The sequence below is a fragment of the Puma concolor genome, chromosome B3 (assembly GCF_028749965.1).
Source record: "Puma concolor isolate L17-30 chromosome B3, mPumCon1.1.hap2, whole genome shotgun sequence".
In the NCBI taxonomy this organism is placed as follows: domain Eukaryota; kingdom Metazoa; phylum Chordata; class Mammalia; order Carnivora; family Felidae; genus Puma; species Puma concolor.
In genome coordinates, this window is record NC_141672.1 from 6,358,959 (window position 1) to 6,384,122 (window position 25,164).

Below are 25,164 nucleotides of genomic sequence, written 5' to 3' on the forward strand. Positions count from 1 at the left end.
GGCATCCTGGAGGCTGGGCGCTCTGCCCAGAGGCTCAGGACAGACTGCAGACGCCAGTTCCCTTGACCCACCTGGGCTGGGGAGAGGAACGGGCTCAGTATCCCCACCTCCCTGAGCCTGTCACTTCCTCCCCTGAGCCTCAGCTTCCTCTTCTGCTAAATCGGAAGGTCCCTCAGCTCCAGACTGCTCAAGGACTGAGGAGGAGCTGAGGCAAAGCGAGGGCTGGCCCAACTCCATTCCATTCCCCTCCTGCTATGGAGAGCTGACCTTTCCAGGGCATTTGCCCCAGGCAGTGGGCATAGGCGTGTTGTTTTCTCTGCAGGAAGACAGGCTCCCAAGTACTGAGGGAGAAACTCAGAGGGTCCTTTTCCTCGGATGGGCCCAGAGGACATGGCTGGCCCAGTACCTATTGCCCTTGGCCACCTCTAGGCCCCGGGGGAGGAAAGAAGGGCACCTTCACCCACCTGCCACTGTCGGGGTTCCCCAGTCTCACCTCCTGGGGCTGGGCCCACAGGCCTCCCCCGACCAGGTCGGGAGGGGAAGCATTGTGCCAGAAGGTGCAGAGGAAGCCAGCAGGGGTGAGGCCGGGCGTCCAGGTCCACCAAGCGGTCCCCAAGAGAGGTCCCGGGGGCTCTGGCCTGTGTGAGAGGCCCTCTGGGGGCCCCAGCACCCTTGTTGGGAGTAGACTAGACCACACGGGCCCCAGGGCCCCGACCCTGTCAGATCGAGCTCTCTCAAAACCCCGTCTGTAATCCCAACCTCACACCACACCCAGGAACATGGCCTTGCACATAACACAGGGAACTGGCTTCTACTAACATAGAGCCCTCCTGGTAACCTGGGCGGCCTTCTCCCGAGACGGCACCATCTGGGCACCTTCAAGGGAAGCTTCCGGAGCTGCACTAGCCCTTAGACCAGCCTCGATATTGCTCTCATTTTACAGATGAGCAAACTGAGGCCAGAGCGCTCTGGCCCGGTCCGGCCATTCATTCATGCAGTCAACACATATTTATTTGAGCATCGGCTCTGTGCCAGGCCAGGGCGGCTCGGAGACGAATCATACACAGACCTGGCCCACGAGGCACTCACAGCCTGGCAGGGCAGCTGGTCACATCAAAGGACACTCACAATACAGTGTGGTCAGTGTGGTGTTAGAGGTAGCACAGGTGACCAAGGGAGCACAGAGGAGGGGCCCCTGGCCCCGCCGGGGGTGGCAGGGAGGGCTTCCTGGAAGAGGTGACACCTGAAGAGGGTTTTAGGAAGTGAGCAAGAGTTAGGGTGTGTGGCAGGGGGAGTGGCCTGTGCAGGGAGGTGGGGGTAAGAGATAGCACATCTGGGGCGCAGCTGGAAGTTAGATTCAGGGGCGGCGGGGGGGGGGGGCGGTCCAGGAAGGGCGTGGAGTTAGCACTGGACGGGGAGCTTAAGGGGGAGGGGGGAGGGGGGAGGAGGAAAGCAGGTGGTGATTGGCAGGGGGGCCCGCTGGGAGCCAGCATGGAGGGTGCCCCTGAGGAAGGGGACAGGAGAACAGGGTGGATGGCAGCGGGGTTGCAGAGGAGTGTGGGTGCGGCCCTTGCCAGAGGAGTCCCATCCACCCCAGGCCCGCTCAGCAGGGCGGCGGGGGTGCGGGCTGCCAGCCCCGGGGCCGCAGAGTGCACAGCACAGGGTCGAGCGGCTTGAGCGTGGCCTGCTCCTGCAGCCCGTATCGCTGTCCAGGCACCAGCCGGAACTCGAGCCTCTGCAGCAGCTTGGCCATGACCACCTTCACCTCCATCTGCGTGCAGAGGTGGGGAGGGGCGGGAGGCAGGCGGCCGGGAGGCAGCCGGTGGGCGGGGCCCCGGCTGGCCCGGCCCTCCCCCACCCCGGCGCCCCGCCCCCGGTCCCCGAGCCCGGCTCTGCCAGGCCTCCTGGCCCCGGGGTGAGACCCCACCCAGCCCTGGCCTCCTACCTGAGCAAACTGCTGTCCGATGCAGGAGCGGGGGCCCAGAGAGAAGGGGAAGTAGGTGAACCTCGGCCTGCGGGGAGAGGGCTGTCAGGAGGAGGCGGCCCCGTGACAGCCCTGCCCCGGCGGGTGACAAACCCGTCCCTTGCGGATGCGTGGCTTGGGGCCACGACTGGGTTTTGCACCCACTGAACACATCCAGGGCTGGCTCTGTCGCTCTGCGTCAGCGTTTTGTCATTTTATCCTCCTCTGGCGCTTTCCAGAAGGAGCTGTTATTATCCCCAGTTCACAGCTGGAGGGACTGGGGCTCGGAGAGCCAAAGCAACACCCCACCCCCACCCCCACCCCCACCCCCACCCCGGCTTCTCTGCCACTTCTATACTTGGCCCGTCACACGTCCAGTTCTGGGCAGAGGCTGGGTCTGGATGCAGGTGGTCGGTCCCTGGGGCCTGGCTCCCCCCCCCCCCCCCCCCCCCCCCCGCCACGTCCCACTGTAGTTTAAGGCATTTGCCCCCAACGCAGCCTTCAGGGGGAGCCATCAGTGTTCCCATTTCTCAGGACCATCAAGGCAGGGGGAGGTGCAGCCCCTGGCCTGAGTCCCAGAGCTTCCCAATATAAGGGACTGGTTATAAGTCTGGGTGTTAAAACCAGTCCGAGCTGGGCTCCGACCCCAGCTCTGCAGCTACCGACTGTGCATCTTTGGGCAAGTTACCTTACCTCTCTGAGCTGTGATTTCCTCCCCACAAAAGGGGGCGGAGTGGGGATGGCAACTTCCTCACAGTGATCTGGAAGGCCATGTGGGCTCAGGGGTCATAGGCGGTCCAGCCCGCAGGTCACTGGGACCATCCTTCTCCCACCAGGCCTCCACTCGCACACAGCTTGAAGAGGGACTTACTTCGGTGCTTTGGGGCTGAAGCGATCGGGGTTGAAAGTCAGTGGGTCCTCAAAGTATGTGTCCATACGCCCCATGACGTAGGTGCTGAACTGCAGGGGGAGGAACTGCTTGTCTCTGGTTCCAAGGATAGGCACCCTCACACCTCCCGGATCCACTGTGGTCACCCAACGGGGCCACCAGGAGCAGAGTGGCCCCCCTCTACTCCACCCACCCATCCGGGCCAGTGTGGGATTCCCCTGGCTCCTGGCAAGTGTCTAAGACAAGGGAAGGGACAGCCCAGTGTGCCAACAAGGACCAGCTGGGTGTGTATCTCATCCTATGCTTGGTCCCGTGCTACAGGGGGCCTACAGTTATCCGTATTTTACAGATGGGAAAGCTGAGGCTCAGAGAGAGGTTCGTGGCTTGCCTGAAGTCACTGGGCAAGTAAGTGGCAAAACAGATTCAAACTCAGGTCTGCTTCGAGAGCATCTTCCTCAAGATCTCTAAAAGCTGTCATTCAAAGTTCCTTTTCAGCACAAGGTTGTTTCTGCGGCGGGGTTGGGGCGGGGGGAAGAGGGGGGAGGCAAAGGAGCTGCAGGCCCCACTGGCCTTATGATACGCGCCAAGTTGCCTCCCGACTGAGGGCAGTGTTCTGTGACCCTGGCCTCTGTGGGCCATACGTGCCCCCTATAACTGGTGCCCTGGGTGCCGACCTCGGTCTCATTACTCCTGCACCAAAGAGTTCCCTGGGCCCACTCTGCCGCTGGTTCTCTGGGCTGAGAGTATAGGGCAGCCAGAGCGGAGGAAGGGCCCGGAACCGTGGGAGCATAATAAGGTGGAGAGGTGTCCGAGGTCAGCAAAGGGCACCTACTGTGTGCCAGGGATATTTACCAGACATGTGATGACCATTGTTCTTCAACTCGTCTCAGTAAACTGTGACTCAGGTATCATCACCCCAGCTTATGAGGAGGGCACTGAGGCCCAGAGGTGAGCCAGCCTGCCAGAGCGGGGTGGGATTGGAGCTGGGATCTGCCCACTCAAGGCCCACATGGCTACCCGCCTGCTCAGCCAGATATAAAGGCATTCTAAACCACCACCTGGGTCATTCAGGCAGGTGGTATTGGTGCTGGGGTGTTAGAAAAAAAAAAAAAAAAAAGAGCAGATACACAGAATAAAGACCCACACATCATGAAGCTTTGATACGTGCTGGAGAAGGCATGGCCGAGCCCTGGGAAAGCCAGGGCTTCGAGGGGGGAGAGGGCTGCCCAATAGATAGAACCAGAACATGTTTTCCTCTGTAAAAGTAAATTTCAGGTCTTGGGGAAGGCTGAATTTTGTCCCTCTAAAATCCTTATCTTAAAGTCTTAGCCACAGAATGTGACTGTATTTGGAGATAGTCTCTTTAAAGCGACAATCGGGGCACCTGGAAGGCTCAGTGGGTTAAGCATCCGACTTCGGCTCAGGTCATGATCTCATGTTTCATGAGGTCGAGCCCTGTGGCTGGCTCTGTGCTGACAGCTCAGAGCCTGGAGTCTGCTTCAGATTCTCTGTGTGTGTGTCTCTCTCTCTCAAAAAAAAATTTTTTTAATTTAAAAAAAAATTAAAAAGTGGCAAGTTATAATGAAGTCATTGGGGTGGACCCTACTCCAGGATGACTGGTGTCCTTATGAGAAGAGGAGATTAGGACACAGACGCACACAGAGGAGATACCCTGTGAGGACAGGCAAGAAGGCGACCATCTACAAGCCAAGGAGAGGGGCCTCAGGAGAAATCAGCCTTGCAGACACCTTGATCTTGGACTCCCAGCCTCCAGGACTGTGAGACAGTACATTTCCACTGCGAAGCGCCCCCTTCTGTGGTGCTTTGTAATAGCAGCCCCAGAAAACGAATACAGATCCCTACCTCACGCTATACACAAATTCAGTTCCACGTAGATAGGGACTTAACTTGAAAAAGAAAATTGTGATATTGCCAGAAGATGATGTAAGTGACTATGCTGAGCTCATGATGGGGTGGGGGTGGGGTTCCCTAAGACAAAACAAGAGAACAGACCCCTGAAATATTAAGAACTTTGGATCATGAAAAACACTTTAACAAAGAGAGGCCACAAGTCTAAAGATGACATTTGCAACACGCATACCTGACAAAGGATTAATATATGAATTTTTACAGAGATGGGGGCACCGGGGAGACTCAGCCGGTTAAGCGTCCGACTTCGGCTCAGGTCACGATCTCATGATTCATGAGTTTGAGCCCCGCATCAGGCTCCGTGCTGACAGCTTGGAGCCTGGAGCCTGCTTTGGATTATATGTCTCCCTCTCGATTTCTCTGCCCCCCCCCCCCTTGCACTGTCTCTCTCAGAAATAGATAAACATTAAAAAAAATTTGTTTAAATGAACTTTTACAGAGAGCTCTGCACAGCGTTGATAACAGCGCCGCAAGCCTCACTAGTAACCAGGAAACTGCAAATCAAGACCACAGGGAAACACCTTCCCTGCGCTTATTTGATTGGCAAAACCAAGAAGCCAGACCACAGTCGGCGTTGGGGAGGATAAGGAACAGAGCTAGTGGGCGTCTGGGTTGGCATGGGTGTTCCGGAAACCACTTTGGCCCTAGTTTACCGAGTCAAACGTTGAGATGCCCCACAACCCAGCCCTCGTGCCACCGTGTGCACAGTGCGTCCGCCACACAGGCAGGAGTGGCAGCCGTGGTGCTTGGGAGAGCAGGGAATCGGGCAGCCCCCAGAGATGCCTGCTGACCCAGAATGGATAATGGGGTGGCAGTCTACACACGGCAGAGAAGTGAGGGCCCGCCGTCCCAAAGCAATCCCAGGACATATTATCGTGTGGATGGACACGTGTCCACACACACACACACACACACACACACACACGGAAAGGCGAGAGGTTAGTAAGCACAAAATTCAGGACAGTGGTTGCTTCCATAGGGAAGCAGGATAGTGACACAGTTCTAGTTTGGGGGTGGGTTTCTGAGAGGTCATGGTGCATGAAGGGACACCTGATGAGGGAACAAATGAGTGAGCGTGTAAACGGCCAGTAAAGGAGAGGCGGGGGAGAATAGTCACCCTCCGTGGGGGGAGGCGGGAGAGGGGTCAGCTGTGAAACGGGGCACTGCCTGCCGGCTGTGTGACCTCAGGAAAGTGACCCAACCTCTCTGAGCCTCAGCACCCTCAGATGTACACAGGGCGCCTCCCTTCCAGAATCGCCTGCTGTAACCTCACACTGGACAGGGTGAAAAGGAAGAAAGTCCTCACGCGGTTACGGTGAAGCTCATGACAGATCCCAGTGGCGACAACGGGGCCACGGATGTCCCGACCTCAGGGCTTGGCCACCCCGGAGGAGGGCAGAGAGGGCCCGTACGCACCAGGAGCGGGGTGTTGCCGGGGACTCGGACCCCGTCGATCAAGGTCTCCTCCTCCAGCAGGCGAAAGGTGCCCCACGCTGGCGGGTACAGCCTCAGCGACTCTTTGAGAACCTACAGGAGCCACGTGGGGAGACAAGGAGCGACGTCAGAGACCCCACAGAACGTGCCGGCGGCGTGCCCCAGACCCACCCTTGCTCCCGCTCGCAGTGCTGACTGCGCACCCACGTCCAGGACTGGGTCCCAGACCCCCTGCAAAGTTAGCCTCAGGTTCTTGTCCAACCCCTGCTGTCGCGGAAGGAGGAACTGAGGCCCCAAAGGAGAAGGAGGTTCCGGGCTCTGGCCGAACTACAGCACCAGAGCCCGGTCCCGCCCCAGCGACTCTGATGTCATTGGTCTGGGGCAGGTGCTCACGGGAATGATTTTCAGTCTGCAGGGACGTTCTCACGGGCGGTGAAGTTAGAGAACACCCACGGGAAATGGTTCAGGGGGGCAGCAGGCCTGGCTTGACGAACCACCCACACGTGCCCAGAAGCTTCTCTCCTGCCCCCACACCTGGGACAGATACTGCAGCCTCCCCAGGTCGTCACAGTCAAGGTGCCTCTTAGAACCGATGACCTCGTCCACCTCGGCCTGCAGCCTGTCGGGTCAGACAAAGACAAGCTCGTCCCCACGGAGCGACTGCCCCCTATTAGTCTTTAGAAGGAGGAGGGGAAGGAAGCGCGAAGAGAGGGGCCCGGAGCTCCCCTCCCCCCCAACCCTCCTCCCACGGCCCCCGGCTTCATCGTTGAAGACATCCAGGAACCATCACGTCCAAAGCAAGATGCCCAAGCAGTTGGGAATTCTGTTCCAGGGCCTTACAGTCTCCCCCCTCCCTGTTCGCCGCTCGGAACCGGCCGCAGGCAATAAATGCACAGAACAAGGTCTTTGCACAGAGAAGTGCATCGCAGCCTGGTTCACGGCAGCCGACAGCCGGAAACAGAATAAGCCTCGCGGGGACGCCGGCCGAGCGAGCCTTACGATGTGCGCGGTGAGGCTCGGACGCAGGCCCGAGAGTGGATTCGGACCACTTCACGCCCGTTCGGAAGGCTGTAATCCAGAGGCGGAAAGTCACAGGTGTTGGCAAGGATGTGCAGAAAGCATCGCCCTCGTGTCCCCTTGGTGGCAATGTAAAACGGTGTGCAGAAACCGAAATGGGGAATTAGCATGCGCTCCAGCAATTTCTCTGGAGGTCTATAAGCCACCACAGCGAAAGCAGGCTCCCACAGATACTCGCACACCCAAGTTCTCACAGATACTTGCACACCCAAGCTCGTGGCAGCGTTATTCACAGGAGTCAAAGGGTGGAAGCCACCCGAGCGACCCTCAACAGCCGCATCGGGGAACAAAACGTGGGGCATCCGGACAATGGACCGCTATTCAGCCTTAAAAAGGAAGGAAGTTCTGACACCTGCTGGATGAACCTTGGAGACATTATGCTAAGTGACACAAGTCAGACGGAAAGGTCAATTACCGAATGATTCCAATTACCTGAGGTCCCTCGAGGAGTTAAATCCGGAGAGACAGAGAGGAGTATGGCGGGGGCGGCAGGGGGGGTGTCCCCAGGGGTGGGGGGCTGGTGTTTCACGGGGACAGTTTCAGTTGGCAGTGATGGAAGGTTCTGGGATGGGGGTGGCGATGACTGCAGAGCACCGTGACGCCACCGAACTGTGCGCTTAAAAATGGCCAGAAGAGAGATGCCCGGGTGGCTCAGTCGGTTCAGCGTCCGACTTCGGCTCAGGTTGTGATCTCACGGTTTGTGAGCTCGAGCCCCGCGTCGGGATCCGTGCGGACAGCTCACGGCCTGGAGCCTGCTTCGGATCTGTCTCCCTCTCTCTCTGCCCCTTCCTACTTGCAATCTCTTTCAAAAATAAACAATAAAAATAATTTCTTAAATGATCAGAATAGGGGCGCCTGGGTGACTCAGTCGGTTCAGCGTCTGACTCTTGATTTCGGCTCACGTCATGATCTCACGAACCGTCAGATCGAGCCCCGCGTTGGGCTCTGTGCTGACCATGCGGAACCTACTTGAGATTCTCCCTCCTTCTCTCTGCTCCTCCCTCTCTCTCTCAAAATAAATAAATAAACTTTGTTAAAAAATAAGATAAAAGGTGAGGGGACACATGACCTTACAAAAAATTATTGGGGTCATCAGGCAAAAATGTTTTTAAAAAATGGTCAAAATGGCAAGTTTTGTGTGTGTGTGTGTGTGTGTGTGTGTGTGTCGACAATATAAAAAAAAGAGTGGACTGGGAGAAGAGGTGATGTGATAAAATACGCGGTGAAATTCAGTAGTTGATCGTGAACTGCCTCCCGGGGGTGGGGCTCTGTGGTGGAATTATTACTATATTATTATTATTATTATTATTTCAACGTTTTGGCTTTTTCCAAACTTTTGTAATGACCACCTTACTGTAATATATGTATTTAAAACCCCAATCAACTATTTTATATTCTGAAGCGACCGTTCACCTCCGCCCTTGTGTGCTGCTGATTAAGAAGGGTAATCAAGGCTCGCCCCCCATCCCGAGCTCCCACCCCCATGCTTGTTGGGGCTTTTCGAGTGCTTTCACTGTTTGTCTTCAAGGAAACCAGTGGCCCAGCTCAAATGCCATTTCCCAGGCACCCCTCCTCTGTCTTGCCAGCTGAGGACAAGCCCTCCTACAGCACTTAGTTGGACTTCTGCTGGGTCCTCAGTGCCGGCCAGGCGCTGAACGCAGCATGGGGAGGGAAAAAGAACCACGGTCCCTCGCTTCTAGTTTCATGACCAAAATAGACTCCAAGCAAATGGTCCCAGGAGGAAATGCATTCACGAGCTGGGAGGAGCCTGGGAGGGGAAAACGCAGAATGGCTACTTTAGGGGCATGAGAAGGCTTCTGCGGGTGTGGACAGAGTTCTCCAGGAGAAAAGCAGGGAGAGGAGCGTCCGGAAGAGGGACTGGCATGTGCAAAGGGCCTGGGGTGAAGAGAAGCAGGACACATTGGAGGAGGCTCGGCCGTGGGGGGCCGGAGCAGGTTGTCTTCCAGGAACAAGACATCAGACAATCCCTTCACCAGCTTCAAGGGGAGTCACTATCCCCACCCCCCGAGCCTCCCCGCTCCATACCTTGCCAAGATCTCAGGCTGGCGAGACAGCTCCATCACCGTGAATGCCAGATGATTGGCAGAGGTCTCGTGGCCTGCGGGAAAGGAGAGTGGGGCTCCACACGGGACTGCGGGGCTGCTGCTGGCCCAGCCCACCCGCCTCTGAGTCCCTGAGCCCGTGGTGGCAGTTCAGGCCCTCACTTCTGCACCCTGCAGCTGAGCCGGGTATACAGAGATGAAGGAGACTGGCTGCCCCCGTCCACGTCCCCTGTGCCAGCCAGTGTCGTCCAATAAACAGCATTTGCCCACACGCATCCGGATTTCACACTCTAAAAGCTCCTTCCTTCAACCATCCTTGAGCTTTGCCTGGCCTGGAGGGGTATTCATCCCATTTTGTAGAAGACAAAACTGAGGCTGAGAGTCGAGTCTCTTAGGCCACAGGATAGGACCTGGGGCTCAAGTCCAGCCCACAGCCGGTGTTGTCCCCAGGCGGTGGGCGCCACCCTTGAGGCCTGGAGAGGTTGTACTTGTAGCTTCGAGGAATAGAGCAGTGGGTGGCTTCCCCTGAGACGGCAGGGGGGTGTGCAGGAGCGGGAAGGCCACTTCTGAGTTCTGGCAGCATCCGGTCAAGTCCAAGCCCCCCGGCTGGCCCGGGAGGGGACCACCTGAGTTACGTGCATTTCCTCTGAAGGGGTAAGTGGTTTTACCAGGTGGCACCCACCGCCAGCCAAGGGGCCCGGGGCCTCCTGGGCTCAAGAGCAGGGCCTACACCTTTCAGTAAGTAGGTGCTGGGAAGTGAGGCTGCCTGCCGTCCCGCACCTGCGCCCCATGGTGTCTGGATGCAAGGTGAGGGGGTGGGCCGTGAGGTTAGAGGGAGATCATTAAACCCTCATTGGAGCTCTGGAGGGAAGTCTGGGGAGCGCCTCCAGGCCCCCATTTTAGAGATGAGGAAACTGAGGCCCAGGCCACAGAGCCGGCCTGTGGAGAAGCCACATCCCAGGAGGAACAGCTGGGTTCCTGGCTTGCAGGATGAGGCCAGCCATTGTCCGTTCAGCGAGCATTTTGGCAAGTGCAGGGAACAGTGCCCTGAAGTCCTGCTCCAACTCGGACATCGCTCTGGGGCTCCCGGGGTATCTGTGCCCACAGTGCTCCACACTGGGAGGGCCCTCTTCCACCCCCAATCCCCGCTCAGGACAGCCTTCCTCCTCTTTCATCTTGCAGGGGTGCATGCACCCGCCTCCGAAAATCCACTGGCCAGCAAAATCCCCAATTCATTCTGTCTGTCCACCTCCACCCTCAGACCATGAACTGTCCCTCGTCTTGTCCGCCCGCCTCTGTCTTTTGTGCCCAGCGTTCGTGCATTTGTTCACTCATTTCATCCACTCTGTACGCATCCGTGCTGCACTGGACCCCGGGAACACACAGGGAGCAGGGCATAACCCCTGGCTTACACCGAGCATGCAACCCGGTGAGGAAGATGAACCTTCTAGAATCGCCACAGATAAGTCCGTGGAGTAACCCTGTGAGTCCTGGGGGCAGAGAAGAGCTCTGGGCACCATGCAGAGCTCCGAACTGGGAGCCCGATGCAGTTGGGCAATCACTGAGGGCTTCCCGGAGGAGGAGGAGGCACTCAAGGGATCGCCGAAGGAGGAGTTTTCTAGATAAAGAAAGATGCTCAAGAAATAGCTCACGAGCAAAGGAATGAAGTTGCTTGGGGTGTCTTTTTGCGCTGGTCTAATAAAGGCCTCTGCCCCACAAATTCTGAGCGGGATGGAGCCTTGAGTGCACACGGTCAACCTCTCCTGAGCCCCAAAAGGCAGTGTCACGACCTGTCACGGTTGCCAGCTGCGTTGCCAGGTCAGCGGCCGCCGAGGGGGCCTCCTGGACCTCCTTGAGCAGAGAGAGGCCTTCTGTTCCTCTACCTCCATTCTGCAGCAGAACTTTGCTGCTCAGACAGCCCGAGAAATCTCCCAGAGTCAGAGTTTGGGAGACGCCTGGTTCCCACCGTTTCTGCAAAGCCCTGAGCCCCCGGTCGCCACTGGAGCTACCAACCAGCAATGAAGAAGGTGACGAAGTTGTCCAGCAGGATCTCATCGTCCTCGAAGTTGTCCAGCAGGATCTCATCGTCCTGGGCCCCCTCTTCAGCTGGAAGACAAGGAGGGTGTCAGGGTGACACTCGCGCCCCTCGAAACGCCCTTGTCCCCAGAAGCCAGACCTGGAGTCAGGGGTGATCAGTCACCCTGACGGGTGGCACCCTGATGCCCGGCCCTCCCAAGGTCCCCGCGGGCGCCCTCGAACCTTTGAGGATCTGTGTGAGGATGTCGGCGGGGACGTCCTCCCCCCGCTTCAGGGCCTCCCGGCGGCGCTGGACCCAGTCCTTGCCAACCTGGCGCAGGAAGCGAACGCTTTCCCGGATCTCTCGCAGTTTCTTCCACTTCCCTGGCATGAACTGAGCGAGAGAGCTCCCGCTCGGGGCGCCAACCAAGCACGCGCGTCTCCCTCTCCCGCTCCCCCAGCTCCGAAACGACTTTAGAGACCCACAGCAGCACTGGCAAGCTGGGAGGCAGGAAGATTGTGAGAAAATTCTAGAAAAGATAAAGCAGCCAAGGAGACTAGACCAAGGTGGCAGGCTGAGCCTAAGCATCGACTTCCCCTTCCTGCTCCAAATCCCTAGATAGGATGGGAAAGATGCCTTGAAAGAGCCACATCGCACCGGAAAGTAACAAGGGACCCCTGAAGGGGGCAGGTGGCTAGGACCGCGTGGAAGGAGGAAGCCACGGCCAGAGGGAATCAACTGCTGAAAAAGATGGGGTGGCATCAGGGGGCTCCAAGCCCAGAGGCTGAAGTCCCAGGGAACAGGAAAGGGCCCTGGGCATCTGTCTGGGAATCCATTCGAGTACCACCTTTCTCTCTTCTCCCTCCTTCATGCCTGGAACAAGGAAGTGATGGCTGGAGCTGCCGCAGCCATCTTAATAACAATGAGGTGATGTGCTGGGGACAGTGGAACAGAAAGCTAGAAAATTCCACAAACATCTGACATTGGGGCGCTATCGCAGCCATCCTGGATTGCCTGCCTCAGGGTCATTTTACGTGAGAGAAAGACGGACTCCTGATTTACTCAAACCACCTTGAGTTTGAGTCTCTCCTTGCGGCGATCTACGCAGATCCTAACTGATGCGGAAGTCACTTGGGTCACACCGGAACTCCAAACCCATTCTGGAAAAAGGTCCCTGGAGGGGGTGCTCTGGCAAATTAGCACAGAGCTATGGTGGCTGGTCCTCAGAGGGGGTGTGGAGATGTTACCTTCGCCAGAGTGTTTCGAGATGCAGTGATGCCCTCCAGGATCAGTTTCACCTTCCGGGACAGAGGCTTCTGGGCGCCCAGCAGCATGCCTGTCTCCATCCCAAAAGCTGCCTGGGGGAGAGAGGGGGCCGAGGTCATCCCTGGGGGGGGGGGGGAAGACTGGAAGACCCAGCATGGAGCCTGGGGCCGTTCAGCTAGAGACCCAGGCCCTGCACCAAGGGTTCATGTGCAGGCGGCATGGGCCCTGACCCACGACGACTCCAACCCCGTGGGATGCGGTGACGACTACGGGGCACACAGTAGCCACCCCACCACCCTTGGCTTCCTTCCATGACAAATGCATTTGCCCTGAAATGCAGCCTTCCTTGGTGGCCCCTCTGCACCCAGCCTCCCAGCGAGCTGTAGAGCGACAATGACTCACTGTGCCTGTACTCCAGCCGCCAGGGCTGCCTAACCGTGTTGGGGGTCCCTGGGCCACCACTGAGCCTGCCAGGTGCAGAGCCAAGCCAGACCCAGGGCAGGCGCCGAGGGGGAGGTAGGCTTCGAGCCGGGAGCCAGGCAGCCCTGAGACCCAATCCTGCTCCTGCCACTGACCAGACACAGGCCGGTCCCCACACCTTTCGGCGTCCGGCGTCTGGAGAGCGCATTCGTTGCTGTGGTCTCGAATGTTCGAGGAGACAGGGGGCTCCCCACCCAGAGAGGGGCCGATGCTGGGGGAGCAGGAGGGAGGGCGAGCGCAAGGAAAGGGAAGACAGAGGGAGGAGCAGTGGTGGGCCCCGGGTGGCACCGCCCCCTCCCGGGGCCCGCCGTGCTCCGGTCACCTTGGCCAGGATGTCCATGGTGGTGCAGGTCAGCATGTCCTGCATGGACACCGGGGTCTGCCCATCTGCCTTGGCCTCCAGAATCTCCACCAGCTGCTCCGCCTTCTCGTTGAACGTTTCCATCAAGCTGACCAGGGAGCTGGGGAAACAGCGCAGCTGTCAGGGGCCTCCAGGACCAGCCCAGTCATCCCGCGGCCCCTCTATGTGGGGGGACCAGTGGGCAGAGTGGAGGTGGCCGTCCCTTGAGGCCTGGCTCCCAGGTTGGGGTTGCAGTCATCAAACCAAGCCCTGGGGCTTCGCCATCCCCCTCAGGACGAACGCTGTCCCTTTGCCTTTGCCTGGATGATTCCACGGGTCGTTTGCCACGGGGCCCCTCAACTCTGACCTCCATTGATCGTGGCAGTGGAGGGACTCCAGGCGACACAGGGTGGGAAGGGAAGAGAGGCCTCTGGGCGCCCCCTGCAGCTCAGGACGGGCTCACTGGGGTCCCAGCCATGGACCCCTCTGCTCCCACCGCCCACTCTCCTTACCTGCCCTGTCCCGGTCGCCACCTGCAGCCTGCTTTCCCATTTCATTCATTCCCTGTCCCTGAGCAATCACAGCCCCCAACTCTGCATGGAAATGAGTCCTCGGACCCAGAACTCCCTACTCACAGCACTCCTGGCCCGGGGACAGCTACCCCGGCTCGTCACCCGAACACAGAGCCTAGGGAGAAGTATGGAAGGACACGCTCCAAACTCACAAGAGATGGTGACCCCGAGGAAGGGAGAGAAGGGAGGTTGTTTCTTGGTGCATTACGTGTTTCTGAACTTTTACTAAGAAAACCTGTTGCTTTTGTAATCAGAAGTGATTTTTGATGTTACCAATCTGGGTAAAGGGTAGGGGGTGTTATTTCTCTTATTCTTTCTTTTTTTTTTTTTTTAATTTTTTTTAACGTTTATTTACTTTTGAGACAGAGAGAGATAGAGCGTGAACGGGGGAGGGTCAGAGAGAGAGGGAGACACAGAATCTGAAGCAGGCTCCAGGCTCTGAGCTGTCAGCACAGAGCCTGACGTGGGGCTCAAACTCACGGACCGCGAGATCATGACCTGAGCCGAAGTTGGACGCTCAACCGACTGAGCCACCCAGGCGCCTCTTTCTTTTTTTAATTGTTTTTAAGTTTATTTATTTATTTTGAGACAGAGAGCACGAGCTTGAGCAGGGGAGGGGCAGAGAGAGAATTCCAAGCAGGCTCCGTGCTGTCAGCGCAGAGCCCGACATGGGACTCGATCTCACGAACCGCGAGATCATAACCTGAGCCAAAACCAAGAGTCAGATGCTTAACTGACGGAGCCACCCAGACGCCCCTCTTTGTCCTATTCTTATTCTTGAAACTTATTCAGAAATTTGAAATGGTTTCCAAATAAGAGGTTCTTAGAGAAAATGGGAGGAAGGGGAATTTTTAATCAGGAAAGAAATTCGCTCTTCATTACCCGTCCACCGGTCCTGCCCTGGCTCCCGGCTCCGTGGGGCCCCAGCATTCTTGCTCACTGCTGCCCAGCCCCCACCCAGCCACCTGCAGGGTTCACCCTCGGCGGCCTCTACTGAAGGCACCACTCTGCTCCAGTCCCTTGCCAACCGAAAACACTCCAAGGCACCTGTCACTCTGAACAGTGTGGGGAACATCCTTACGTGGACACAGAGGGAGTTTGTCACGTTGATGCCCACCTGCAGCTCTGTCTCCTGTTACCATGGCCTTTTAGTGCCTCCGCAGCACAACGATCCTTCCCACCTCAGGGTCTTTGCACATGCTGTCCCCTCTGGCTGGGGGTCTCTGTCCTCCCACCCTCCATCCCTAGGCCCTGTTACTACTCACACACCTGCCCGCTCTCCAGATGGATACCCGAAAGCCACTTTCCCAGGAAAATGTCTCTTAAAGCCTCAAGTAGCCCCTATACATGCTTCCGTAGCTAGTCGACTTCTCCAGGACATTTACATGGTTTTGCAAGTATATATTTATACGTGAGATTATTTGTAGTTGTCTTTTTTGAAAAGGTTGACTGTTTGGGTGGCGCATGGCTGACTGTCACACTACCACTGAATCTCTTGTGGACGTGACAGATATAAAATGTTGGGCTGGAGTGTTTGTAGTATGGTAAAATCCCAACCCCCTTGTTTTGTTTGTTTTTTGTTTTTTTTTGTTTTAATTTTTTTTTCAACGTTTATTTATTTTTGGGACAGAGAGAGACAGAGCATGAACGGGGGAGGGGCAGAGAGAGAGGGAGACACAGAATCGGAAACAGGCTCCAGGCTCCGAGCCATCAGCCCAGAGCCTGACGCGGGGCTCGAACTCACGGACCGCGAGATCGTGACCTGGCTGAAGTCGGACGCTTAACCGACTGCGCCACCCAGGCGCCCCTGTTTTGTTTTGTTTTTATTGAAATGGTTGAGACCAAGGCCTTCCAGTAAAAGTAGTAATCTAGAAAAGCAGAAACTGGCAATTTATGGTCATGATTTTATTAAGAGTATATGATGATGTTCTGCGTAGATAATGACTGGAGAGGACACTCACCAGAGGGTTCTATTTTCTCACCAGTGAAGGCGGATTCACCAAGAACTCTACCACGTTCACAAACACAACCAAGCGGGCTCCCAGAGCTTCTTCATACAACTTTGTGAACATTGCCTTTCTAATAAAACAGCCATCTCTTAGATGATTACCTTATTGTGAGACACAAATAAAATTGTGTGGTGACATCAGCCCAACAGCGTGAACATACTTGATGCCATGGACTGTGCACATAAAAATGAGCCAGACGGTATGTGTATCTTAACACAATTTAAAAATTTTTAAATAAAAACGCCTATGAAAGCTCTTAATAAAACACAAAGTGCTGTTCGAACGTGAGGTCCTATGTGCTGGGGATGGTTCACCAAGACAGAGATGCTGGTATTAATGTCATGACCACTGCAGGAAGTCAGCTGGTTAGAATCTATAGCCTCAAAGCTTCCTGCGGGCAGCAGCTATATCACCTTGGCTGGCTCTTGTAACCCTGGCTCTTGGCACAAGGATGTATTAATTGAAGGCCTCTTTCTAGTCTGTTCCTCCTCATTCTCACTCCTGGCAACTTTCCAGTGAGGACAAGACTATCCCAATTCATTATTTCACTCATATTTTCATTCACGCTATGGACTTCCCGGAGAGTTCACAAAGGGCCAGGTGCTGTGCTGAGCGCAGGAGTCCAGGGACAGGGTGCGTCTTCTGCCTTCTGCCCACAGTCTGGTGGCGAAGGTGGGCTGAATGAGAATCATTGCAGTGGGTGTGACAGGAGCCATGCTGGAGGCATAAACTCAGCCTCAGAGGATCAGGGACCACGGCTCCCTAACAGTGACATCTTAGCTGGGTATCAAAGGAGTCACAGGAATTTTGCAGGGGAGCACACAAGGCAGAGAGAAAGGCAAGGACATAGGCAGAGATGCCAGAAAGAGCCCAGATGTCCCAAAAGATGGAGGAAAGAGGGTACAAAGGCTGGAGGGGTCTGGAGGCCAGACTGGGGGTGGGTGAAATCTGACCTTCATCTTTCATGTGATAGGGAGCCTTTGAAGGCTTCAGGATAGGAAAGTGATGTGAATTTTAGCAAGATCTCCCCAGGGGTGGTGAGGTGGATGCATTGGAGGAGGTAGGGAGGCCAGGGAGGTTGTGATGAAAGTCTATGTGATTATGTATATATAGTCAGATATAGTCAACCACAGATTATGCACTAACTAGTAACTTAATGGTGGAAAAACCTGGAGGACGCTGTCTCTGACAAGTGAGTGAAGTTAACATCTCCTGCAATGAGGCAGGTCAACAACGCAGGTCTCCTAATATGATGCCCTGAGGACACAACACCAGTTCTGTGCCATTCCTGCCAAAAAGGCATAACCTGAGACACAGAAAATTGATGGACGTTCTACAAAACTGGCCTGTAATCTTAAAATCAGGGAAGTCAGGGAAAGACAAAGATCTGTTCCAGAACAAAGGAGGCTTATGAGATGTGGGAACTAAGTGTAACCTGTGATCCGGGGTTGGACCTCAGACAAGGAAAAAAATAGCTATAATGACAAGGACAATGACAAGACTCGAATGCGGATTGTAGATTAGATAACTGTATTGGATTAATGTTAAATCTCCTCATTTTGATAACTGACATCCAAAATAATGTCCACGTTTTTAGGAAATAAGTATTTAAGGGAAGGGATCACAATGTCTCTAACTTGCTCTCAAATAGTTTTAAAAGTACACTATATTAAAAAATTGTAAATATACACACACACACACACAAAGAATGATAAATATGTTTATATATGCACATCCAGAAGAAATGATAAAACAAATGGTGATTTAAACAATAAACAATAAGCGAAACTGGGTAAAAGATATATAGAAGTAGCTTAGACTGTTCTGGAAATTTTTCTGTAAATTTGAAATTATATCCAACTAAAAGATAACCTTCCTCAAAATGTTAAGCACAGAGTTCCCCTATGACCTGGCAATCCCATCCCTAGGTATGTACACACTCAAGAGAAGTGAAAACATACACCTACACAAAAGCTTGTACACAAATGTTCATGGCAGCATTATTTGAAACAGCCAAGATTGGAAACATCGCAAATGTCTACCAACTGATGAATAGACAAGCAAAATGTGGTATGTCCATATAATGGAATTTCATTTGGCAATTTAAAAAGTGAAGTTCTGAAAGAGGCTTTAGCATGGATGAACCTTGAAAACCTTCTCTCTGAGTGAGAGAAGCCAGACACAAAAGAAATGTCGTATGAGTCCATTTACAAGAAATGTCTGGAATACGAAAATCCATAGAAATGAAAAATAAATTAATGGTTGCCCAGGGCTGAGCCCATTGAGGGGAAATGGGGAGTGCCTGCTTTTTGGGGTGATGAACATGTGCTAAATTTGACTGTGGTGATGGTTGTTCCATTTTGTGGATAAGTAGGGAAAATATATGTTATAAAAACCCCATCTCAATAAAAGTTATTTAGGGGCACCTGTGTGGCTCAGTCAGTTGAACATCTGATTTTGGTTCAGGTCACGATCCTGCAGTTTGTGAGTTTGAGACCCATATGGGGGCTGTGTCAGCGGGGAGCCCACTTCAGATCCTCTGTCTCCCTCACTCTCTGCCCCTCCCCCACTCATATCATACTCTCTCTCTCTCTCTCTCTCTCTCAAAAATAAATAAATAAATAAATAAATAAATAAATAAAAAGTTATTAAAAAATAAAATGTTACTACCAATGAGAACGCTAATAAGGAAAATAAAAAGCCAGAGGAGGAGTGATGAGGTCTGAGCAGGGAAGTTCTTGGGGGGAAAAAGACCCCATCCCCAGGCATCAGTGTTACTCAGCCCTTGATGGCTAGCCCCTTGTCTCCCCAGCAGCCTGCCTGGCTCTCCCCTCTACCTTCAGCCTGGGCGAGGCCCCCTCCGGTGAAGACCTATCTTTTCCCAAGACCCGCCTTCTTGGATACACTCACCTGCGGCTGAAGGCTAAGTCCATGACCCTGCGTTGCTTGTGCCAGCGCTCATAGTCACATTCTGACACCAAACCTTGGCCAAACAGTCTGGGGGAGACAAATGCTTGATGTGAGAAACAGGAAGGGACAGGGGGACCGATGGCTTGATGGGGATAGGGTCAGCTTTGGGGATGATAGAAATATTCCAGAACTACACAGTGGTGATGGTTACACCACACTGTGAATGGACCAAATGCCACTGAATTGTAAGTCCAATGTGGTTAAAATGAAGAATTTTGTGAATTTTACCAAAAATAAAAAATAAAAGAAATACAAAAGAAATGGGGGGTGATCATGTGCACCAACCTTGCAACCCCCACACTCCCGCCTGCTATCCACAGGGGAAAGAGGAGAAGGGAGGTGATAATGACGAGAGCAGCAGCCACCATTTATGGGGCACCTGTGGTGTGACTGATAGCCGGGGCCTTGGTCTTCATGCTACACCCAATGCCCTGGGCCCCATGGGCTGTCTGCTTGCAGCCAGAGGCATTCCTGGCCTCTCCCCCAGCCCCTTCGCATGCCTTACCTCTCGCCAAACACGGTCTGGATTGCGTGGTACATCTTGGAGTCCTTGTTGTACTTGGTTGACATCAGGAACTTCTAAACATCCCCAAAAAGCCAACGTGAGCTCATGTACCCATGAGACGAAGCAAAGGATTCAGCAGTTTTCTGGACTCTTGTGAAACACGCCCCAACAATCACCACTGACCGGGTGCCAGTTGTGGTGTGAACACCTCATTCCGTGCAATCCCACCTAACCTTCCAGAAGTCCTGTCTTCAAGCAATAGCATCTTGCTTGGGGGTGAGGAAAGTGGGGCAGAGAGGGGTGAAGTGATATTCCTGTGGCCACTCAGCTGGAGTGGCATTGTGGGGGGTCCTCACTTCCATGCCCATGCACAGATCTTGTACCGCACCACCTTCTAAAGCAGTGAGAACAAGAAAATGCAGGTGCTGCTCTGAAACCAGAATAGGGAAGGGGAGAAGCCCGGAGGGAGGGCTTCTGGGACACAGGAGACACACTTGGCACAGGTTCAGGGGCTGTTAGTGCCAACCCAGCCACGGAAGCCAAGGAAGGCTTCCTGGAGGAAGGACCAACTTGCCTCGCCACAAGCCGGATGGTAGCAATAATAACATTAGCTGATGGCTCTTGAGCCAGCATAGCCCAGGGGTTAACAGTTCAGGCCGTGGAGTCAGCTGGCTTGAATTTGGATCCGGGCTCACCATCTTGGCTTTGCCCTGGACTCACTTCATGACCACAGGCAAGTTATTCTGGGGAGGTTGCTGCAAAGGGTAAATTTGTTCTACTTGAAAAGTGCTGAGAAAAGTGCCTGTCACACAGCACGTGCCCCGTAAATGTCAGGTGCACAACAGCACCTGTAGCTCATTTAGTGCTCGGTCAATCCTAAGATGTGGGTGCTGTGTTTATGCTCATCTTACATATGATGGAGAAACTGAGATTTCAACGTTTTTATTTATTTTTGGGACAGAGAGAGACAGAGCATGAACGGGGGAGGGGCAGAGAGAGAGGGAGACACAGAATCAGAAACAGGCTCCGGGCTCCGAGCCATCAGCCCAGAGCCCGACGCGGGGCTCGAACTCACGGACCGCGAGATCGTGACCTGGCTGAAGTCGGACGCTTAACCGACTGCGCCACCCAGGCGCCCCAGAGAAACTGAGATTTAGAACTAGCCCAAGGTCACACACATGGTGAATGGTGGAAACAGGATTTGAATCCCAGCAATTTGCCATGGCAGAGAGGGAAGAGAAGGCTGTGATCCAGCCAGGGGAAGCCCAGGCCACTTGCTGCATTCAGGCAGAATGAGAGGTAAGGATGGGCATGAGCGGGGGCTGGATCCCAGAGGCCTGCCTTCTGGCACCCTGAGCTTCATCCTGTGGGCACTGGGAAGCAGGAAGATGGTATCTCCATTGTACATGAATCCAGGGGCTTCTGGTATCTGGGAGCTTAGCTCAGGGATCTAATATCAATCTTTTAGCTAAAAGGAACCCCCCAAAATGGCTGACCTTGGGGCATGAGCCACATCCTGAGAACCCCACCCCCACCCAAACACTGTCATTTGTAAACGAACTTTCCTCACTACCCATGCCTGCAGGCCCCATCCCCATGGCAGTAAAGACCCACCTCCCAGGTCCCTCTCAAACATTCCTAAATTGTCCAAGGTCTGGACCAACCCTCCCAACCTAAAGTGAGGAGTCCCCACACTGAGGCACAGCAGCCTCAACACAGGCTCTAATCAGGTGCCCCCAAAGTCAAGGGTCCCCATGCCTGTTGTCTCTGGGGCTGGGGATCCTTTGAAGGCCCAGTGAGCTGGGCTCTGGGATGTGAGGAGTGCATGGGGGCACCCCCAGCACCTTCTCTGCTGTCCACACTGGCAGCACACTTCTGCCCACTAAGGGATAACTGCTGGGGACTTGTCCTCCTGCCATAAGTAATCAGAAAAATAGGCATAATGCATGAAATGTCTGTTTTCAGACACTGAGCAACAGGAAGTGCAGGATTGTGAATCCTAAAAGAAGGAAAAGGAAAAAAAAAAAGATATGAGACCTATGACCAAAGATTACTCTAGCTTTCTGCAATTTCAGGATAAAGGCACTAAAAGATGAAACTCAAATATAGCCCCGTAGGCTTTCCAATTTGATGAGACAGATCAGAGTCCAGACATACAAGAGGAGGCTAGAACTTGTATGGCAGAGGACCTGAGGGGAGGGAGCCATGGAGAGAAAGAGCTCCTGTGCAGAAATCTGCATAGGGATCCCCTACATCTTCGAATGAATACCAGCCTGTGTACATGCACCATGGACACAAAGCTGAGTTAAAAACAACTTTTGGGACAAGGAGAATTACCGAGTAACTACAGGCTGAAGAGTTCTCAGAGCTTACACAGGCCAAGAACTGTTTAAGTTCCCACTGGCCAGAGGTAAACTTCAGACATAAGCCCTTTATTAGCGGCCCCCAGAAGAAAGAGTCACTCCTTGGTAGTGAGGCTTAACTAGCTCTAGAGTAAAAGCCAACCCTAAATCAACCCTACAAAAGCCTCAAAGCAAACCTGGAAAGGATCAGACTGATCTACACAAATAACTTTACCATCTGCCAGAATGAATTCCAGCACTCTTTAAAGGAATAAATCAAAACTGAGAACTCAACAGTGTACAATGCACAATGTCCAGGGGCCAACATAAAATCACTAGACACGTCAAAGAGCAGAAAGATCTACCTATAACCAGGCTCAGAAATAATAGAGATGATGGAATTTGCAGAAAAGAACTTTAACACATTTATTATAAGTATTGCAAATGTGGTCAAGGAACCCACATATCCAGGAAGTGCAAAGACTCCTACATAGAATTAACAACAAGAAAAAGTACATGAAGGCAGATCATAATCAAATTTCTGAAACCAGTGATAAAGAGAAAACCTTAAAAGCAGACAGAGATAAAATAGTAGATTGATATAAGTTAAAGATTACACTATAAACCCTAGGACAACCACTAAGAGAGAAAGAAAGAGAGCCAATAATCAAATAGTGGAGATAAAGTGGAATACTAAAACATACTCAATCCAAAAGAAGGCAGGAAAGGCAGAGAGGGGAACGAACAACAGGACAGAGGAAAAACAGCCATGTGGTAGATTTAAACCCAACCATATCAATAATTACATTCAATGTAAATGACCTAAGCACTCCAGTTAAAAGGCAGAGATTGTCAGACAGTATAAAGCAACCAGACCAGACTATATGCTATCTATAGGAAACCCACTTTAAATATAAAAACCCAGATAGGTTAAAAGTAAAAGGATGGTAAAAAGATATACCAAGCAACACTAAGCAGAAGATAGCTGGAGTGGCTATATTAACACCAGACAAAATATCCTTCAGGAAATGGAATATTACCAAGGATAAAGGGGACATTTCTAAAAATAAATCACACAATTCATCACAAAGACATATTAATCCTAAATGTGTATACACCTAATAACAGAACTTCAAAATACATAAAGCAAAATCGGTACAACCTAAAGTAGAAATAGAAAAACCCATGATTGTGGTTGGAGAGTTTGACATTCCTCTCAGAATAATTGCTAGAACAAGTATGCAGAAAATTAGTGAGGACTTAAAAGATTCGAATAACACTATCAGCCAACTTGATCTAGTTGACATTTCTGAAATATTCCATTCAACAATTACAGAATATTCATTCTTTTGAAGTACTCATGGACATTCACCAAGATAGACCTTGTGCTAGGTCATCAAACAAGCTTCAATTTTTTTTCATCATTTTTCATCATTTTTTTTCATCATTTTGAAATGATGAAAAGTATTTCATCTTCATTTTTTTCATTTTTCATCATTTTTTTCATCATTTTGAAATGATGAAAAGTATTTCATCTGCCCCTACAGAATAAAATTAGAAATCAATAACAGAAATATATTTGTAAATATCATAATATTTAGAAAGTGAACAATATGCATATAAATAATCCCTGATTCAAAGAAGAAATCACAAGGGAAGTTAGAAAATATTTTGAACTGAATGAAAAAAGAAGCACGACATATTGAAATGTGTGGTACATTTGTCCCTAAAGTAGTATTTACAAGGAAATGTATAGATTTAAATGCTTATATTAGAAAAGAAACAGGTCTAAAATCAATTTTCTAAACTCCCACCTTAAAAATTTGAACAAGGATAAATTAAACCCTAAACGAATAGAGGAAGGAAATAATAAAGAACAGAAATCAATAAAGTAGAAAATGGACAAACAATGGAGAATTGCAATAAACCCAAAAGCTGGTTCTTTGAAAAGATAAATAAAATTGATAAACCTTTTGCTAGCTTGATTAAGAAAATAAAAGAAAGCCCAAATTATTTGTAGGAATGAAAGAAGGGATATCACCACAGATCCAGGAGACATGAAAAAGGAAATCAATAAATATTATGGACAACTTGATACCAAGAATTTTAATTAGATGAAATGGGCAAATTCCTTGAAAGACACAAATTACAGGGGTGCCTGGATGGGTTCAGCTCAGGCCATGATCTCGCAGCTTTGTGGGTTTAAGCCCCTCATCTGGCTCTGCACTGAATCACAGAACCTGTCTGGGATTCTCTCTCTTTCCCTCTCTCTCTGTCCCTCCCCAACTTGAGCTGTCTCTGTCTCTAAATAAATAAATAAATAAATAAATAAATAAATAAATAAAGACATAAATTACCAAACCGAAGAAAAATAGCAACTCTGAATGGCCATAAATCAATTAAATAAATTGAGTAATTAAAACAAACAAAAAGCACTTCCATCAGAGAAAATGCCAGGCCCAGATGGCTTCACTGGTGAATCCTATCAAACATTAAAGGAAGGAATAACACCACCCCATAGAAACTCCTTCAGAAAATAGAGGAGAGGGGACATTTCCCAACTCATCTTGTGAAGCCTATTAATCTGATCCCCAAACAAGTATAAAAACAAAAACTCTTAGAAGATGAGCAAATTGTATCATGAGAGCTGGAATGCAAGGTTGGTTTAACACTTGAAAATTAATCCATGCAATGCATCATATTAATATATATTGTTCAACTTTTCTCATTGAGCATCATGAAGGTCTTTGTGTATGGCTTTTGGTAGCATGCTTTAAAAATCTTAAAAAAAATTTTTTTAATGTTTATTTATTATTTTGGAGAGAGAGAGAGAGAGAGAGCAGGAGAGGGACAGAGAGAGAGGGAGCCACAGAATCCAAAACAGGCTCCAGGCTCCGAGCTGTCAGCACAGAGCCCGACGTGGGGCTCGAACCCACAAACCGTGAGATTGTGACCTCACAAGTCAGATGCTTAATCGACTAAGAGACCCAGGTGCCCCTAAAAATCTTAAACTGTGTCTACACTTAAAATTAAGCTTTACAAAAAAAGTATTTGTTACATCCTTTTAGAGACACCATGGTTGTTCGGCTTTTCTCCTGATCTGGACCCTAAGCTGCATCTTCTCCCTGTCATGCCAAGGCTCACTCTGCTGAGTACCCACTGTGAGGAAAAGAGCACCATCATTTATTGAGCAACTGCTGTGTGCCAGGCATGGGCTAGATGGCTCAAACGTGCTATTTTGCCACCTGTAAGAGGCATCATCCCTATCTTACACATGAGGAAACTGAGGCCCAGAGCGGTGACAGAGC

The 25,164-nt window shown here is 52.1% G+C and overlaps 1 protein-coding gene across 3 annotated transcripts in view; it reads right to left on the bottom strand.

The window, feature by feature from the left end:
- Positions 1–993: 993 nt before the first annotated feature.
- The window catches only part of CYP46A1 (cytochrome P450 family 46 subfamily A member 1), a 32,774-nt gene continuing 8,603 nt past the window's right edge, over positions 994–25,164 (bottom strand). For 2 of the 3 annotated variants that reach the window (XM_086708832.1, XM_086708834.1), the window contains exons 4-15: positions 19,515–19,588; positions 18,950–19,036; positions 13,441–13,579; positions 12,620–12,730; positions 11,615–11,765; positions 11,369–11,461; positions 9,339–9,411; positions 6,750–6,834; positions 6,198–6,308; positions 2,835–2,923; positions 1,946–2,012; positions 994–1,771 (exon numbers count right to left, since the gene is read on the bottom strand). In XM_086708832.1, the coding sequence (XP_086564958.1) occupies positions 1,604–1,771; positions 1,946–2,012; positions 2,835–2,923; positions 6,198–6,308; positions 6,750–6,834; positions 9,339–9,411; positions 11,369–11,461; positions 11,615–11,765; positions 12,620–12,730; positions 13,441–13,579; positions 18,950–19,036; positions 19,515–19,588 (1,248 nt within the window). In that variant the 3' untranslated portion in view covers positions 994–1,603. The remainder of the gene's footprint in view (positions 1,772–1,945; positions 2,013–2,834; positions 2,924–6,197; positions 6,309–6,749; positions 6,835–9,338; positions 9,412–11,368; positions 11,462–11,614; positions 11,766–12,619; positions 12,731–13,440; positions 13,580–18,949; positions 19,037–19,514; positions 19,589–25,164) is intronic. The other variant, XM_086708833.1, reaches the window with a different exon arrangement.